General features: G+C 47.7%; 1 protein-coding gene and 1 long non-coding RNA gene across 4 annotated transcripts; one reads left to right on the forward strand and one right to left on the reverse strand.

The window, feature by feature from the left end:
• Window positions 1-6,313: 6,313 nt before the first annotated feature.
• Window positions 6,314-18,658, reverse strand: b3galt2 (UDP-Gal:betaGlcNAc beta 1,3-galactosyltransferase, polypeptide 2). Of its 3 annotated transcripts, XR_008951454.1 has the most exons (3): window positions 13,978-14,677; window positions 6,890-8,345; window positions 6,314-6,817 (listed from the first exon to the last, which is right to left on the reverse strand). XR_008951454.1 is itself a non-coding variant. In XM_057038758.1 (2 exons), the coding sequence occupies exon 2, from the start codon at window positions 8,268-8,270 to the stop codon at window positions 6,963-6,965; it is 1,308 nt and encodes a 435-aa protein (XP_056894738.1). In that variant the 5' UTR covers window positions 8,271-8,345; window positions 18,519-18,658; the 3' UTR covers window positions 6,314-6,962. The 3 variants fall into 3 exon arrangements, 2 of the variants coding, with proteins under 2 accessions (XP_056894738.1, XP_056894737.1); XM_057038758.1 differs by lacking the exon at window positions 13,978-14,677 and adding an exon at window positions 18,519-18,658 and having other exon boundaries at window positions 6,314-8,345; XM_057038757.1 differs by having other exon boundaries at window positions 6,314-8,345.
• LOC130528929 (uncharacterized) lies at window positions 14,847-18,965 on the forward strand. The gene is made up of 2 exons (XR_008951455.1): window positions 14,847-15,742; window positions 15,984-18,965. It is a non-coding gene; the product is annotated as an uncharacterized LOC130528929 (long non-coding RNA).
• Window positions 18,966-19,725: the final 760 nt, after the last annotated feature.

Below are 19,725 nucleotides of genomic sequence, written 5' to 3' on the forward strand. Positions count from 1 at the left end.
TGGGCGTCGTAAAAGAAGAGGCTGCAGAGGATGAACGGGCTGTTGTGCTGTGCATCAAAATCTCTCAAACTTTCCCACCAAAGAGCTGAGAGGAGTGACGCGAGAGAGCTGCTGATTTACCCGAAGCCTTATCTGCTGTCACCAAGGCCTGGAGGTTAAAAAGTGGCAGACAGGCATCGCCGTCTATCTCGAGGCTTAAATGGAAACCGACCACATGATGTGGCTTCATGGGTGAGGACGAGGACCTCTGTGGTGGTTCAAGTGGGGGTGCATCTTCCATGTCTCCTTAAATTAACTTGGTAAACTTCCACCAAAATAACTGAATGAACCTCAACCAGCTATAAAATGCTTGAAATGTCCACAATCAACTATTGTGACCACCAGCAGAAGCTCCAACTGAGCTCTGGGCATTTAAATCTGCCAATGTTCCCCCAAAGTCCACGTTGGTGATTTCTATTCTGACAGCAGAACTGACAGGAGGCTAAATACACTTTGTAATCTCAGCTTTTCGAGATGAATGAAAGACGCTGAGCTTCGTGAAGGCACAGCCGCAGCCTCCACTTCGCTAATAACACAGGACCCAGTTACCTGCAGGGGAGCGTGGTGGCAGAGGGCTGCCGTCGCTAAATATACTCAAGTGAAAAAACAGGCTCAGCGTTTGATTTCTGAGACTGGAAATAACTTAAAATCCCATCATCCATCAGCTCCAAACCAAGCTTAACTTCATAAAACCGCACAGGCCCGGAGATCGCGGCGCTCGGTTATTTAAAGATTATTGTCAGATCAGGTCATTTGCAATGCAAAGTAGCAGCGAGAGGAAGCCATTAAGATATATTTTTATCCTCATTAACCAAAAATGATGTGAGGTAACGTCAGTTAACTACACACAAGTAATTACCAATGCAGCCGGTTATTAGAGCTGATTCAATCATCATGCAGTCTAATGCCTAGACTCACAGCACCACTCAGGGGGCTGTTTACTTTCATCCGCTTCTGCTGCTCTGGTGCCGACTTGTACGGCTGGACAAGGTTGTGCTTCACTTCCAACAGCCTGACTTAGTCGGGGGAAAAATAAAATGAAAGAAGAGCCTTTGCAGGAAGGCGTGAAGTATGAAGGTCAATGGCCCATTGAGCAACCAGGTAGAAGAGTTTCGACGCCTGAGGTGAGTGATGTCAAGGCCGCTATATGGAAGGGAACGCTGCCAGGTACAGGGGTGGGTCGGTGTGTGAGGCCTGACTGAAGTCCGCACCACACAAGGTTATTCTTCCATTAGCACCAGGGTTCTGAATTTGATGCGAGGAGCCACGGGGAGGAGAGGGAGGGAGAAGGGAAAAGTGAGGCTTCCGCTCTCCAGCAGGACTGAGCTGAGCAGCAACACCTGCAACATGCAGCATCGCTCCCATAATAAGCTCTATAATCGCTCCAGAGTCACAACAGGTTAGATGCTAAAAATTGATTAGAGCCCAGTGGAGGCAGCTCAGCAGGAGATCCAAACAGGAGGTTGGTGGGGGCAGTTTTTGTGGGCTTGAAGTCCTTCTGCTCCTCACGGTTGCTCCCTTGCGTGTAATCAGCAGCATCAGCGGAGTCGATGCAGAGACGATCGTCCCTGCGCGTCCTTGGGCAGACAAGTCCTTTTGTTCACTCAGTGGCACTAACAGGACAAGCAAGAGGAAGCAGTACATTTGTGTTCCATGGGGAAAATCCCACGGTGGTTGTTCCTGCTTCACCCATGACCCACAGATCTGCACAAACATGTTCCAGGAAAGGAACAACTGACATTATAAGGATTTTCCACCTGCTGATTTCCTTCTACATCCTTTTGATGTCCAGATATTTAAACATCTCCACTTCCTCTTACAGGCCCGCCAGGGTGACACATTAGCTGGTTGGTATCCAGACGGGTTTATTCAAAGCTCCCCAGATTGGCTTTAACCATTTTGCTTGTGCATTTGCCCACCTCAATTTCAGGAAGCTTTGGGCCTAATCAAGTTTAAGTATCGTCTCCTCAGAGTTCTCGGTGAACTGTTCAGCTGCAGAGATTTTGATTTGCTGAGCACACGCTGATGTTTGTGAACGGAACCATTCAGCCCTTCAACCCCTCGCTCATGTTTCCATTTCTCTCGTGTCTCCTTAATTGCATTATCCCTTTTATCACTCAGTCAATTTATAAGTAATTATGGAAGCTGCTGGTAATTAATACCAGACCTCCTACTCTTCAAGGAAAAACCTCAAAAGGGTACTTTATTATTTTCCATTATTAATATGAAACAGTGTGGCTGGTGGGTGGATTTGAAAGAGCTAAATCGTATAAATGTAGCGATTATTCTTTTCTATATCTGGAAATTCTTGCGGCAAAAAAGTTGTTTTTGTCCTCTGACAGCCACCGTAGGTTCTCTGACTGGCTTCTGGCTGTTAGCAGTTGATGTCAGCAGGCAGATTCTGGACTTGGGCTTTAATTTCTGCTTTTCTGTGTTCACTACCGACTCTTTTCAAACCTGGAAGTGCTCCACATTTGCTGACCTACATTCTGTTCACGTGCGCACTTTTCTGTCTGGATATTTCCACCCTAATTTTTGCAGTAATATTTCTTGCTGCTCTACATATTTCTGTTTTCTTTCTGTTGTCCCCCCCCCCCCCCCCCCCCCCCAGGGCCAGGCACCACACACAGGAGCAGCCTGCCTGGGCTGCACTGATTATCTGGGCTCCTGTAAACTCCTCATGTCACAGTCAGCCCCCAGGTTTACCGAAGGTCCTGTGAAGGACGTACAGTCACTTAATTTACAGTAACACATGGAAGAGAACGTCTGCTGTGCGCTGATGTTAGCATTACGAGCTAACGTGAGGATCACCTCACAACAAGGTGTCACACAGATCTCCAGATTTCTGGGTGATATCTGGCAAAAGTTGGAATTTACGGCTCAGCCTGGTCAACATGCAGAGCACATCGGCTGAGGAAGGCGTATAAACGCCGTCTAAATAAACGAGCAAAAGCCTTCGGACGCAGAAATTTCATCTATCGGGACAACTTTGAATTTTAATTGAATGTCAGCTGAGCTGAGTTCAAAGAACATGGAGGTCGTGATCGCGTTGGCATTTTCATTTTGAAACTGACATTTTACACTGTTGCCATTTCAAATGTGTTCCCTGTCGGATTTTCGCTCCTGGTAAAGATCTACACGCTGTTCTGTCCTCGGTGTGCAGGAGCTCCTTTATCTGGTGTTATTTTGAACGCAGCGCTGTCTAAGTCAGATAAGTTCGAGCCGGCTCGTGCAGATTTAATGTTTCAGAGGAAATTGACTTGCAGAGGCTGCAGCAGCCACACGTCGCGTTACTGCCTCTCCAACAGAAGAACCCCCCCCCCCCCCCCATTTATTCTAACAAGGAAAAGGCACCATAATAAGCAGTAAAACAGGCTGTATTAGCCCAGTGGGTCCAGTGTGACGACGCCTGGCCGGAAAAACAACATAGAAATGATGTGAGTAGATCAGATTAATCAAATGCAATAAAAACTGAAAAAGCTGAGCTGCCGGATTCTGAAGGGGTCCAAAGAATCCCTCTGACGAGGACGATGATAACGATGATGATGATTATCATCATTATTATTATTGCTGTCTTTTCATTTCCAAATCTGTAGAATTTACATCAGACAAAAACATCAAATCTAGCTAAAACTGCAAATGATATATTACTACTAATAAAACAATTGCATTTGAAAGCTGTGTTCAGATAAATAAGTGAGAATTCTCCGCCGCCAGGGCCTCGCCATTGATGATATCAAGTGTTTTTAGGTTTGCAGAACAATGAAGGCCGGGTGATGAGGATTGCTGCTGTGACCCGGTCACACCGGCGATACTCGCGGAGCTCCTGCGGCTCTCCCTTTGCCACCATCTGAGGTGTGAATCTGTTCCTCAGGCTGTTCCTGGCAGTCCGATCACCTGTCAGTCTGTGAGGGGGCTGCTCTGATGTCATTCCCATTTACGGCTCCTCAGGATTTCCTTATATGTTCGCAGCGTCCTTCTCTGAACAGCTTCAGACGGACTCACTCACGCGCGCCACTGCCCTCCACAAGGACGCTTGTATCACTTCTGCTTCAGTGTTTTATTATTATGGCCTGTCCGTATCCTACAGAATTACAATGGAAGTGATTTATGTGCTGCCTTCTCTCGTTAAGCCCGGCATGGGACGTGTGTGAGGTTGATTACAGGTTAGACTGGTGACAGGATGAAGGTTTTCCGTCTTCTTGCTCGTCTCCCCTTCACACCTGAACTCATTTAGCCCTCCACTAGGGGTAAAAACAAGAGGCAGATATAGGCGAGGAACATTGTTGTGGCCGGATATTAATAATAATAATAATTTATTCGGAATCACTGCTCAGCCCCGGTTTAATCGCTGGAGGCGCCGCCTGACTCCTTGTTATTGTCCAGTCAGAAACATTTTCAATTTCCTCTGTTAAATTTCTCCATTCTTCAGCCAGACTCTTCAGTCGGACCCCTCAACACTCACATTTTGTAACGTTTGGGTCAGGAAAGGTCAGGAGATTTGTCTTCTCCACTGGTCTCTTCTCTGTTCCGGAGCTTCTGGGGGACAGTGAGTGGTGATGCTGAAGCCTCCACTCCATCACCGCAGACGTCTCAATCCGTTTGCACCGGTAGCCTTTTACACCCTTTACAGCAGCACAGCTTTTCAATATCGATCAGTCACTGCTCCTTTCCTCTTCATTCATCACTTCCCTGTCCTGTTCTTCTCTCTCCTCCTCATCCTTTTCTCTTTTGCAGTCACCTGCTGTCACTTTCTGCTTTCCCACAATGTTTCTTCGTCCCCCCAGTAACAGACCAGTCTCCACCGGGGCTTCTCCCACACATTTGTTCTGACACACCTGAATCCCTGTTTTATGCTATTTATGACCATGTTCTGGCTTTGGCTCATGACTTTAATCACTGCTCGTGGATGGCGATGAATACCTGCAACCACTCCAGTATTTTAATGAATGATCAAGTTTAGCAAGGAAATTGGATTTCCTTGTTTTCAGGGCTGGTAATTCCAGGGTTTTGATAAACGCTTTAAAGACCTGTAAGGCGCACACACACACACACACACACACACACACACACACACACACACACACACACACACAGTTTTTAGACACTCCTTTTTATTTTTCAAAATCTACCCACACTATTTTCTGTTGAGGCTCCGAGCAGATGAGCTTTGAGGACAAACGCCACACTGAATTCCTTTTCTGGACAGCTGGCAGGATCATTTGCTAACAGATAACGCTGATGCTGTGAGGACGCCTCGTGATTTTAATGGTGTGCATGAGTGGGATGAATCCATGTCTTATTTATGTGCCTTCAGTTGTGCCTATCAGAGAAACAGAATACGTCAGCAGGCTGCTTCAGACTAATGAATATTAATGAGGAGCTGTGACAGTCCAGAACTCATCCTTGCTTCCCATGTTGCCGTTCTGCTTTGCATTTTGTTAATGCTTTGCAGACATCAACCATGCAGGTGGGGGAGAGTTTCCTCATTCCTGATGAATGGCATGAAAGATAGCTGCTGCCGGTAGGTTTTCCCAAAATGCTCCTGATTTAATGAAGCTCTGGAGTCCAGAGTCCAGTATTCTGTGGACTCGGGCAGCCAGGACACAGACGTGGGTAAGTGTGGAAACACAGCCTTCATTTGCCTCCTCCTGACACTCTACTCTAAATAATTAGCGTGTACAAGCGCACCCTTGCGTGACCTGGGCCGGCTTTGCTGCTCCTCACAGCCACTCTCCCAGCTCCAGGTTATCATAACGAGGCGGACAGTTACCAACTGATACTTTATTTCCATGAGTTTAAACGGAGACAGCCCAGCTGAAGTCGACGCCCAATGGCATGCACGGCTTTTGTCTGATTTGTCTCCTACTGCCACCATTTCAGTACCGAAAGCTTTAAACGAGAGGGTTTTGCTGCAGAACGTCTACGTTGATTTCATCCTTAGGCAGCTGAGTTTTGTTGTCTTCACCGATGTCGTTGAGCTGCTTTTACTCTTTCTGTTTGGGGTTAATGTAGTTTCAGCTTCACACTTTTATTTTCAAGGACTGTCGTCATCCTTTTTTGGGGGAGTTTGCCTGCTAACTAAAACAGTACTTTTATTATCCGTTCTACCATCACAGCTCGATTAACCGATGATGACACAAGATGATGACATTAGCAGCACGATACGCATCAAAATAGCTCGTTCCAATGACGTAATGGAAGCGACTCCCATCCCAAGTGAAGGTGTTGGAGTTCATCAACCTCCCCGTGGAAATCACCACAGCACACAAGGTCAATTTAGTACATTTAATTGTTAACTGATCATTGCACATTTGCTCAGGTGCTGATTTGTAAAGCTTTAAAAAATACAATCTCAGTCATCTCTGATGTGTGTGAAGTGTTCTCAGAAATAAAATACAGTATATATGACGTAGAACTCTTTAGATTGGTCTTTGATAAGTCAGAAACATAAACACTGAGAAAGGGGGGCAGCATAACTGGTCAAAGATACTTTCATTCATATTTACTGTAGGTAGTGTGACTGTCCATATAATACATGTGCATTTCCCTGTGTCTGTGTAAACACGTAGTTCTTTTCCCCATTTATTTCTGCGATTTATTTCTGTCAGATCCCTTCCAGCAAGTCCGTCCCATTAACTGCATCGTCGTGCTGTTGGCACCTGATCGGTTCCGTCCTGGAGCCGCAGCTCTGGCTTTTCATTTTCCACGTCGCACTTTGTTGCTTTGACAAACAGCTCAAACGGTTTACAACGGTTGACACTTTAGTTTCCCTGAACTTAAAAAAATATTCTGAATCATCGACTGTACACAATACAAGAAAAAAGAAATGTGCTTATCTTCCACATACTGTATAGTTCCGACTGCATCCTGCGCTGCGTCCTTCTGCCTTGTTTGGGAGTCGGCGGTGGCCCCCGGGCGGGTCAAGGTGGTCGCTCCCCATTAAGCTTTCTGTGTCTATACCTGCCGCTTTTGTCCTTGGCCATGTTGATGCAGGCATTGTGCTTATTACTCTGCAAGTGGTTCCAGTACTTGATGAGCTCGTTTGGGTGGAACTGATGCGATGTGATCAGGTGACTGTACTTGCAGCTGGAGTAGGACACCCGCCAGTGGTTGAAGAGGAACTCGTTGGGTGGTGGGACCGGATCGATGCGCAGCTTTGCCAGGCAGATCCCCACGTAGACGTCTTCCAAATGCAGCCTGCGTATGCTGAGGGAGGCCTGGTAAATGAGCTCAGCCATGTCCCCTGAGAAGACGTACCCCGTGCCTGAGCAGAAGATTGGGTAGCGCTCGCTCGGGTACAGCTCTGGCGGCATGTACCACTTGCTGTCCTTGTTTCGGTTTGGCGCGTAGCCCCTCATCAGGTAGCCAGTGAAGTATCTCTTCTTGGGAGGCAGCTCTGGCTTCAGCAGCTTTTGGATGAGATACTCCGTGTTGACAAACATGTCGCTGTCCGTCTTCATCACGTAGGAGGCGTGCGGGCAATAGGTGGCCACCCAGTTCATACCCATGAGGGTTTTGATGGTCAGGTTGTAGTAGGTGTCTTGGTAGTCCTGCTGGATGATGTCATGATAGATGCGGCTCTCCGCCTCGATGCTACTTTGGAGGAAAGTGTCCGAGCTCTTTCCCGAGCCTAGCAGGAAGAGGCGGACAAAGCCCAGGCCCATGGCCGTGCTCTCGTTCCCCCAGGTGTGGCGGATGGCGTTGCGGGCGTCAGCCTGGCTGGGCTCTGCTGCGATAAGCAGGATGAGGAAGGGGGAGCTGTCCCTGCATTTGGAGGGTTCATTCAGGATGTACCGGTAGGGCTGAGCACTGAGCCTCCCCCCAACCCCCATTTCATTACGTAAGCTGTTATTGGCACTCATGGAGTCGCCAAGGCCCATTACTCCCATCCTGGCCCCCCCTGCGGCTGCCTCCCCTGCTGCCCCGTCTGCCTGCTGAGAGCTAAGGTTGAGCAGAGGCCGTGGCGCCGCGTACCCCGTCTCCCTCCAGAGGTTCCTCAGAGAGTTGCTCTGGTTGGCCTCTCCTTTGGGACTCCGGAAGCCCCTGACAGTGTAGGCCAGTGGGTTTTCCCAGGGCCCACTGTGTCCTGGCAGCCAGTCTTGCTGGCTGAAAAATAAGAGGAGGGTGAAGAGGAGGGCCAGTGAGAGGAGGCCCGCCACGTGTGTCCGGAAGAGCGAGCGCTTGATGGTCATCTTGATGGGACAACAGTGCCGTCGTCTCCACTGCATGTTGTGCGGTTGAGCAGCCGCCACTTGAGGACAGGCGGCGGCGTTCACATACACTGGGTGCCTGCTCTCTTTAAGCTGGAAAAAAGAGAGAGAGAGAGAGAGTTGGTGTTAGTCCAGAAATCAGCCCCTTGTCACTGGCACTGAACCACATACCAGCCGAGTTTCAGATGTGTTTCTAATCGCATTAAGAGAACAACAACACTGACTCGCTCATCATAATATTGTGATTTGCGTTGACACCCGTTGAATTAATTGTGGAATAGAATTCTTCCATGTGCCAAAGGCGCCTTGAGAGCTGCCTGCAGACACAGCGGCCGTCAAGACAACGTTTAACAAAACAAGATGACTCGGTTTGAATTGTGCGGAGACAGGAACTCTTCACAACTTGTTTTCTGAGGATAAAAATAAAATAGCAGATTATAGGAATGCTGCGAGAGCGTATCGGTAAAAGATAAAATCGCTGCTGCAAAAGTAACAACAAACACAGTGATGTGCGCTGGCGAGGAGGCAATATCAGGCAAAAGGCCGACAACCCCAGAACACACAGGGTGATTTGAGGAGATGAAAACTCTCTGATGAAACTGTGAGCCGGCTCTCTGACTCTGCGTGCACACGGAGAGAGCCTCGTGCATGTCATTATTCAGCTTAACGCCAGGAGCAAAAGTCGAAATTGCAGGTTTTTCTCGGTGTGGCGCCGGCAAAAGTTAGCGTGAGCCGTTCAGGCGAGCGCGCGTCATCACCCCCCTGCTGTGCATCGACAGGAGCTGCATCTGTCAAAATGAGATTTCAGGGTCCAGCGGACGGCAGCGCCGCGGCCTGGAGCAGCCTCTGGCGATAGCATCCTTCACCTGCCCTTCACCTCCCACCCCGGCTTATCAATGCTCGCCCGTCCTCAAGTGAAGCCCACCCGGGCAGCTCCGTCTTCCCGGACATGTGAGGAAACATGGATGTGGAAGCGCACGCGCCGCTGCGCACACGCTCGGACAAAATGCGACATGAAAGATTGCATCTGTTGCCCAAAGGGAGATGTGCACGGAGCGAGAGCACACGGCTCCTCTAACGCACCAACTGCTCCACTGGCACATCACAACACCGAAGCGTCCACGCTTCCCCGCTAATATTCCAAATATTTACCTGCATAACAGCCCAAGAAGGGGGGCGGGGGGGGGGGGCTTCCTGCTGATAAATACTTATTCATCGTGGCCTTTTTATATTTATTTTTTCAGAATATTTCTGTAAATTTCCTACTTGATCCATTAAATACTGAAGGCCGAATACATAAATATATTATGGGAGATGTAATGTGTACTATTGTGAGGTGTCTGAGTGTGTGCATGTATAAAAGTGATCAACCGCCGGGCTGTCAGCATTGGTGGCTTCCTATTTATATGCAGCCACTTCTCTTTTCATAATTCTGCTTTTGATTTTGTTTTGTAGTGCGACTGATGGCGTGTGTGTGTGTCACCTTTTCGATTGGACAGCAAACCTGGATTCTTTTTATAGACTCCTGATGGTTCTCACGTGGCAGATTCACGTGCAGTATTTATACAGTAATTACAGTTTTTGCTTAAACACAAACACACATCAGGGAAAAACAGCAAATCTCAGCAGAGACTTGCAGGCTGCTGCCAGACTAGTGAATATTAATGCAGCTACAGTGACGGCCCTGAATCCATCCTTCCCTCCCATCTGAGCGTATTCCCTTCTCTCCGCTTTGGATTTTAGTTAATGTTTCTCAAAACACTGAACACACACGTCGACGCGAGGGCCAACTTCCCCTGATTTTCATATTCTGCCATGTTTGCTGCATTCATCATGATGAGTGGCAAGGAGCACGATAACCTTTCCAGGCGGGTGTGCTTACCCTGTGCAAGCAATTACAGGAGAATGAGAGGGGCCAGGGCCGGCTTTGTTTTAAAGGTTAACATACTTTACATCGAACCGCAGCCAGGGCTTGAGAGATTTCGGCTGTCAGCTAAATGAACATCGGCTTACATGAGTCCAGATAAAGCAAAGGGGGAGGGGGTTCTCGTGCTAAAAACTATAGTTCCCCCGAGTAGATGGTGAAATGCAACCCCACCAACACACTCGCATGCCAACTTGGGAGAGTGTGTGATGATTTTCCTGTTTTTTAATGAGAGATGGGTTTTTTTGCCAGTGCCTCTCCTCATTAATTCATTTTCTCGCCTCCCTTCAATGTCACTGATATGGAAACCAATTAGTTACACTAGAACCAATTAAAATCGCAGCAATCCTGGGGTAATCAATAATCAGAACAGAGGCCGAGAGAGTGACATAGTGACACGTTAGGCATAGATTACAACGCCGATGCTGCCAAAGCATTAACCTAGAGGATAAAGGGGGAGAAACAAATAAAATGAGGGATATTTGAGTTTTTTCCCGCTGATTCTACTCAACTGCCTGGCCTGTTGCGTTCTGCCTCTACAGTATGTGGAAGGCATGCAAAATAAGCTTTTCTGACTAGAGAATGACCTTCACCCACCAGAACAGCATACCTTGTGATAATGACACATTTTCCTCAAGAAAAATACAGTTCCCATTTGTTGAGCCGTTTAGAGTAGCCGCTCAGTGAAGATAGAGGTTAAATTATGCTTTATTGAAACACGGTTGACTGATTATGTGGCTGAGTGAGGCTCCCATAGGCTCTAATAACACTGACTGGAAGTAACAATCGCAGTTTAACTGCTATATTTCAGATTTATAAAAGGCGTGCAAGTAGGTGGTGTTCATCAGGCTGAAGAGAAACTGCCTTTTAATTGGAAAAACGAAGGAAAATTTGTAAAACTGAGAGAGCGAGGCTCGCGGCTAGGCAGGTATATTTGCTTAAAGCATTTTGCAAAGGTCTTGGGATTTTAATAAATATTTTACACGTGCATCAGCATCGCCGAAACTAAAAGCAAAGATAAACTGCTATTGGAGGACACATGCGTATCCCAGAGCCTCTCGCGACTGACGTGGGTGTACGGTGCACGACATCTTTGGCATCTGAGGTCTGGCTGCAGGCTGCTAATGGGACGGTAATTTCATCACGGTTGTCCTGCACGATGGCGAGCGTTTGGAGAGGGGTCAGCGAGTTCAGGGGGAGTCCTGTTAACACTCCAGTCAGAAGATTCTCCAGTGAGTCAATCAGATCAGCATCACCGTTGAGGACGCTTAAGCTCCCCACAGTAAAAACAACCAGTCCAAGATCTCTGAACCCCTCAGCGGGTTGCGGCTCATGTGGTGGCGTGGAGACGCGAGTTCATTCGTGGCCGCTGTGCGACGATCACAGCCCTGCCTCGAGCAACCAGCCACACCGACGCCTCAAACCAAGAAATGGTGACACACCATGTGACACTACGTGGTGTCACACCCGTCGCTGTGAACATGGATGCGTCGCAGTCGCGCCGACTTGGTCCTGTGACTAGTGCGAGTCCCATCTGGCCGTCAATCTGAAGACTCCAGCTGCAGGTCGCTGCCTGTGCAGCCTGGGAAAAACAGCCGAGCAATCAGGAAACAGACCTCAACGGTGATTTGTGCTTCCAGAAGGCGTCGCGCACGTCTGCCGAGCAGGCTGTTGTTTGCCTCAGTGGTTGAGGCCTTGCATGTATTTAGGGTGTGAGTGTTGCTCCTTACAGCTTGATAACTGAGCACTGAGGCGCGGTGAAAAACAACCGACTCCTTTTGCTGTCGCAGACGTCTGGCCGGACTCTGGCTGCTGCCAGAACATTCCTGGAAGCCGGGAGAATCAGACTTTCAGAACAACCAGAGGAGTTAAATTACAGCCATTCCAGTGATTGAGGGCTCAACAAAAGCTTTATTGTTTGAGCTTTAATATTGCTCAGTTTTGCCAGATAACCTTTGGAACTAGAAATAGATCTATAAACTAATGTCTCATCTCTGCACCCAAATCCTGACCAGCAACGTCTCCACGAACATCTGTGTGCCAATAACTACTTTGCATTAGTAAATTAGTAAAATGATAAAACGCTATTCAAGACACCTCGTGTGAAGCGCCCCTTGGTGGCCAACGTTGGAATTGAACTGTATTAAACTGTAAACCAAATACCGTGTGTGTGCGTGTGTGTGTGTGTGTGTAAGACAGCAAAAGAGTCAGAGATTAAGTGCAGCTCTAAAGCAGCTCTTGAGCTCTGAACCAGAATTAATCTGCAAAATCACTATAGTTCAGAATAAATGCAGTGCATGTAGTGCTAGCCAAGTACTCAAAAGTGTGCTTAAGCAAAATTAATAAATGTTTCTCTATTCCTTCCAGTTGGCTTTAGTTTCAATTCCACTGCGTCAGTAAAACTAAACTAGCACAGAAGGAACAAGAATTTGTTGCAACATCAGAATAAGAAAAACAGGACCTCATTAGCGAGCACGGAGGGACGGTTGGGACGGACACTCCACATAATCCTCCTGCAAAAGTCCAAACTGACCTTTGGCTGTTCGGTTTGCAAGACTCAATTAGGAGGGCACCGCTGGGAGGACGAGGGATTGCACCGAGTCGTAGAGCGGATGAGTGACGTGGGACGAGACGACCAGCTGTGTGTCTTCTTCCTTTAGCCTTCATCACCCCCGACCGGTCCGACCTGGGCCGGGCCACTGGGGCCCACAAACCTGACCAGCTCCTTTAAAGGCTCAGTTCCACCATTTTAATCATTCTTTTTACCCTCATTTCATTTTTTTTACCTCCTTTGAGCTGAAAAACGTAAGCTTTGCAGCTTGGTGACTGCTGCACGTGCGCGTTCGTGAGCGCGTGCGTGTGCGCTGGCAGCAAAGTCACAACCATGGTGTGAAGGCGGAATTCTGAGCCACCAATTGCAAAAACGAATCAATTAAGAAAGTGATTTTAAAAGGGAATTAGCTCTTTAATAGCCAAATCAAAGCGGTTTAATACAGTTCCAGAGTGTGACACATTTGTTCCGCGACAAAGGCTGAAACAAAGGACCGAGGCGCCTTTAAACTGGCCTCCAACATACAAGACACTTGGGAAATAAAGCGTTGGCAGCTCAGAGCTGCTGCAGCCGTAGGAACGTTTATAGACTGTTCCCTCCTCTCAGTATGCAGCCTCTTTCTGCTCCTTCCAACTTTCGGTCCTAAACATAATTAAAGCAGTATATTTTTTATTTATTTTTCCATTTTTTGAATGCATAAAGCCCTGTTGTAATCTGCTCCCACCCGTCCTGTGGCTGTCACAGCAATACATGTTCTGGTGGTTTATTAAAGCCAGCCTGAAGCGAATTTGCTGAGCTGAGCTGGTTCCTCCTCATCAGATAACCCTCAGAATGCACGGGCTCCAGTGCCAAACGGCCCGGGCAGCTGGACATCATGGGATGGATAAAAAGCCCTGTTAATTGAACTGGATCAATGGCATCTCACCCGCCTCGCTTCTTGGCAGCTCCAAGTTTTCCTGAACTTAAATCTAAAGACATAGAGACGCACTCCCCCTCTTACGGTGACTGAGGAGGGTCCACTTAGGCTCATTAACATTCACACTGCTGTTATTAATTTTCCTCTGACACCTGGCTGAGCACACTTGGGCGCTACTCCAACATTCATGAGCCCCAAAAGTGCCCGACGGAGAAGAAAATGTAGAACGTTAAGTGCGTTGATGGATTGACGGATATTAGACAAGGTGGATGTAATGGAGGGTAGAGGAGGGCGGGGAAGGCTAAATGAATAATGGGGGTGCGGTGCTGCCTACCTCCGCCTCCTTGCACGGCCGCCGCTGCGGCTCCTGACAGGGCTGCGGTCGGCTGATGGAGCATGTGTGCCCCGATGTCTTCTCCAGCCATCACCGCGCCACCCGGGCTCGGAAAACAGTCAGTAGCTTCCCACGTCCAGCTCCTTCTCCTCTAGTCACGGCTGCACATCGGCTGGTTTTACGCTCCCCCACGTCCTCATCCCCGTGGGCTCCACGGAACCTGCGTGTTTTTTGGCTCTCCTGCCGCGACCCCTCCTCTGCTCCTGCGTCCACCCTACTGTCCCGCTGCCTCGCTGCCGGTTCTTTCCGCTTCGCCTTCTTATCCAATGTTCCTGTCCCTTCCCAGAGCTACAGCTGGCGGTGGAAACCCGAGCATCCGCGCTGGCTTCTCCCCGAGGCGGAGCAGCATCCGGAGAGCGGCTGGTCCTTCCCGATGCTCGGCGCGCTGCCTCTGTGCGTCAGCGCGCTTAAAGCGACGGAGGAAATCAGAACAAAATACAAGATCCTCACCCCCCCTCCGGTCCAACCACCCCCTGACAATGTTCCGCGTCCTGCAAGAAAACACAACTACTATCGTCTCCACCCCCGTCTCGGTTTACAGCCCGCTCCTCGGTGCTCCTCCTCCTGGGTCTTCCGTTCTGCTCCGTCTTGGACCGACCGCTGCCAGTTCCACCAGCGGGGAAACGGAGCTGCTCACCCCGGGAGGACTGGCTGTCAGACGCCGCTACACTGACGGACCCCCACCACGTCACTGCATTATTAGTGGAGCTTCTCACGTGACCCGGATAGACGGTCGTGTTGCGTTTATGAGATTTGGATGGAGGAAAAAAAAAAAAAGGTCTCATTCAGCATCTAACACCAGCTAGAGGAACCAGCTCAACATAGGATCCAAACAGATAACAAATGGCGCTCATTCCCCAGCAGCTATCTTTTGGTTAGTCTCATTATTTACATCATAATTGTGTTTATAGCGGCGGGTCTTCAGGGGAGAAAAAAAAAGCATAAGGAGCATGTGATTGTTGGAAAATTGGGATGTTGTGGAGCCAGTAGTGCTGGAGATTGGATCTCCACCATAACTTCTGGCACATTACTGTGACTACTGGTCAGATTTTCGACACACAACATGGCATAAGGATCGAGAGCTAAGATTATTAAACAAGCCGCCAGTTACAGGAAAGAAAAGACAGTCTGCACCCGATCCGTAGTCATTCAGAAATGCAATCTCCCTTCCTCTATCAACTGTTTCCATGCAGACAAAAAGGGTTCATGCTGTGCACATATGACAGTTTGTGCAGGAGGTGCTGATGAACATGCTAACAGCTCTGCTGATTTGCTGATTGCATTGGCAGCTAATCGTTTGAGCCCTAAAATTCACACGCGTTCCTGTCCCCCGCTGCTAGAACCCGCTTGCCTTTATATTTCCTGCTGTTTGTGCTCATCTGGACAACAGATGATTGAGACTGTTCACAGCGGTTAAATGAGCAGGCGGACAGCCTGGTCCAGGACCCGGTGGAAAATGGGAGGATTTTGCTCCGAAAATTATTTATTTTGGCTTTAATGGACCTTCTTACTGCCAATACGTAACCGTTTCACAATTCTTTGAATATTTTCTATAATTTATTGTCTGGGCCTGAGCTCAACAACATCCTTTTCTTCCAACAATGTGACAGCAGATTTGGATCTGAGCTCATCCACTTGGCAGGAGGCGCTCTCCTCACGGAGGGTTTTACACACTGGCGTGGCTCTATAAATGTCTTCTAATGGGGTAAACTCAAAACCACTCCATGTCCAATTAAAATGTTGCTCAAATTCTCCCAAATTTATGGAAAATTGTTAACACATGCACGCGGGTGTTAGCACTACACTCGCTCCTCAGTGATGAGCTGATCTGATCGAAGGATGAGTGTGATATAAGCCTGCAAAGGAAACTGGAATAACAACCATTTATCTGTTTTCACTTTAATAAAGTTTCTTTTTTCCCCTCCCCATTCACTTTTCATCTGCAGATCAAACGCTGTGTATAAAAACAGGCTGTTCCACCAACTGGCTGACCTCAGAAACTGAAGAGCCAAAATTCCCAGTAGAGAGCGAGGAAAGGAGCAGCGGGAGAGTGATTCGCTAGCATAACCCAGCACATGTAGGAGGGCAGCTTCAGTCTGTTTCCATCAGGTCATTTAAGGGATGCGAGAATCAGTCAGCACGCTCACCGAACACATCAGTCGGTCAGCGCCCATGAATCAGTATCATATGTGGCGGTTTGTGCCAGAGAGCTCAGTCCTCCCAATATTCTGCGAATGCCATGAATGCAGCATGGCTCCCCTCCTCCTAATCCACCCCTCCCCTGCTCCCCCCTCAGTGGACAATAAAAAAAAAAAAAGGGGATTAAACTCAGAGCATGGTGGCCAGCGGTTGTCTGGTAACCGCTGCATTTGCCACCATTGTGCTCTTTGCTTGGCGCTGCCGACTTAAACGTTTCGCACCCAACTGTGTTGAATTCATAACACGTGTTCTGCACACTTTAATGCACTAGCGATCAATTCTTATGCCAGTACAGTTAGCATAATTCTATATTTGTACTCACCGAAGGAACAAAACAGCAGGTGTGTTGATGCTCCAATGGCAAATACTTGTTTAAACCTCCACAATAACATGAAAATGAAATCCTTCCTACCTGATTAATGCTTTAAACACAACAGAAACCTTCATCAGGCCTCACTCAGGCACCTCCAGAGATGGCTTTTGATGAAATAGCACTCTCCCTTTTCCACCCGAACCTGTGTCAAAGTGTAGCAGATGAAATTATGGCTCATGCAAAAGCAGCTGCGGGGACTTTAACCCGGAGGGAGAGGAGCCTCCTGCAGCACGGTAAATATTGTAGCATAGGAGCACAAGTGACTGAATAATTAATATGCGGTGTAACTGACAGATATACTTTGCAGGCCATTAGCTGTGCTACCTGGCCAGTGAGAGCATATTTGTCAAAAAGAGCGTAACGCCGGGGAGGTGATTGATTTCCGGAGCCGCCAGGTTATGAGGGCGCGTGCCTCTACACATTAATATCATGTGGCAACTATTAGAGAGGTGACTTCCTCAGATTTTTCTAGCCTGGCTGCCTCTGCCAACACCAGAATATCAAAATTTAAACGGTTAACCTTAATTTTTAAGGCTCAGCGTGACTGAGGGGCTGTGTCTGAAAGAATATGACGAAAGACGGTTGAAGGCCCGAATCGGACCGGCTGACAGGACCTGGGTTGAGCTATTGGACCGAAGAACCGGTCGGGGTTTTCATATCTTATTCACAACTTGAGGCTGGGCAGGAAGCTTAGAGAGTTACACAATGTTGCATACATAGAGGTGCATATACATAGCTCAGTACACTAGGAACTCTGATCAAAGCAAATGAAAGATCAAAGCCAAGACGCAACAATATGCGCTCAGCGTAACTTGGATCACAGTAAATATTGCAATAATCTGCATCCCCCTCCCCCCTTTGATAGCAATAGCTCCGCGTGTCTGCGTGAACACAACATGGCTCCAATACAGAAGGACGACACCTGCCAATAAACGTGTGTGAGGGTTCTTTGATCTCTGAGTAACTTCGGTTTAAAAAAAACGGAAGCTTCCTCCCTCTGCCAGGTGTGAATCGCTCCAAATTTAGACTTTCAACTGTCTCACATTAGCCGAGTTCAAAATGAAAACCGTAATATAGGAGGCAACGCTCCAGGGTCGTATAAGGGGCAGCAAAGGGGGCAGAGAGAGCTAAAAGAGGCCCAGAACTGTTGCATGAGCAAATATTAATAAATACAACCTATTATCAGGATTTCATGAAAAGGCAAGAAATGTGTTTAAAAAAAGTCCTTGAAAGTCTTTTTATGAAAGAAAGCGTGAGCAAAGAAACGGTCCAACATTCTCGTCACAGCCGGGAAAGCTTTTCTCATTTGAATAATATGTCATTTCTATGCTTTCAGTCATTGTCAAATCATCATTTTAGGAAATTATGCAAAGAAACGTGAACTGCGCAGCCTCATAATGTTCTTCTATGTCGCCATGCTGAGACTTTAGTCATTTGATAAACAAAATGCTTTTGCCGCGGTGGCGTTTTACTCGTATTGTCACATTCCCTCTCGAGAAACCGCCAGAGACTCGATTATCTCAGCGCTCTCCTCTCTTCCCCTGGTGTCCCCGATGGAATGTGAGCCCTTATTGGTTCTTAGAAAGGGCAGCCACAATATCCTGTGGCAGAGGCAGGAACGTCTCAAAGAAACAAAAAACAGGCTCGGATCTGCCGCCGCGTCCTGGTACATGGCCGCCGCCAACATGACGTCATCATCTGGCTAAACTGAATCTTCCACGGTCGTGTGAATTTTATCATTCAAGTCAATAAAGTTATGACTTGAATGATTTTTGGTCCCTTTATGACAAAGAGACCAAAAATGCACCCAAAAAACAGTTTGCGAGCAACTGGAGAGAGCGGTTGAATGTCTGGTGACCTTCAGATGGAGACCACAGAGCTTACGTCAATATAGAGACGGAATACTCACAAATGCGTGTTGCTCAGGAGATTCTTGTCTGTGTGCAGCCGTTAACGTTTTAATTCCAGGTCATAATCTGTCAGTCAACACTGTCGTGGATTTCCCCCTACGCTAAAACACTTAAAACTTATGTTTTCATTAAATCAATGTACCTATGCCAGTGCCAATGAATTGAAGTGCGGAGATACCACAACAAAGTCAAATGATGAGTCAGGGTCAGCTGGTTCACGATCCAAACGATGGTTTATTGTCGATTCACAATCCACCACGCATGAGAAGTAGCCCGGGCTAAGTCTGAACACTGACAAGAATTGCCCATCTTTTATACTATTCGGAGCCTGGGGCTACCCCGCCCCGGGCTCCTCCTTTTGGTTAGCTATTTTTACTCATTTTCCACCGTTAAGTACCATTTTCCATACCTATCAGAAGTCAGGTGTACCTTACATGTTTTTTTTTTTAAATAGACACCTCCTTGTTCAAACAGACAACCTCCCATCTCCTGTTATCACGCCTTGGTTACTCTGGTACTTTCCATTTCCCCTCTGATAACTTTCCATCTCATAGCAGACATTCAAATAGTGACACGTATACATACAGCAGAGGTGCTCAAACAGTGACAATGACTCGTATACAGGTGCTCAAACAGTGACAATGACTCGTATACAGGTGCTCAAACAGTGACAATGACTCGTATACATTGCTAGTACGTTTTATCTGCATAATCATTAACTACGAAGGTCTAATCATTAAATCAAAGGTTAAATATTACAACCACACATTTTGCCTCTGACGCCTTATGCCCGTTACCCTTCTTCACTACAACACGCTCAGAGACAAGCTAAGACTCCCCTGTCCTGGGCCAGTGGAGTCTTTGACCACCATAGCCAGATATAGATGTGGTCAGACTCACGCTCATGCTTAAAGTTACCCTCCATTTAGAGGAATACTTGGTAGTAAAAGGACGGTCATCACCCTCAGTCAATGTTTAAGGCGCGAGTCACAACTTGGCAACTTCACAGCTGTCTCATTAGCTTCTGTCGTTACCTCGTGTAACTGCAGCCGAGGCTAAAAGGCGTGAGATGCCGAAGATGAGGCGGACCATCTCGGGCTTGTAAAGGAGCAGAAGCAGATTCCTGATGTAGGTCGGCCTTCACCGGCAGAGCAGCTCCCATGTCCTGAAGCTACTCTCCTCAGTGTTCTGCATCCTCAGCAACAA

This window comes from Takifugu flavidus, chromosome 7 (genome assembly GCF_003711565.1).
Source record: "Takifugu flavidus isolate HTHZ2018 chromosome 7, ASM371156v2, whole genome shotgun sequence".
Classification (NCBI taxonomy): domain Eukaryota; kingdom Metazoa; phylum Chordata; class Actinopteri; order Tetraodontiformes; family Tetraodontidae; genus Takifugu; species Takifugu flavidus.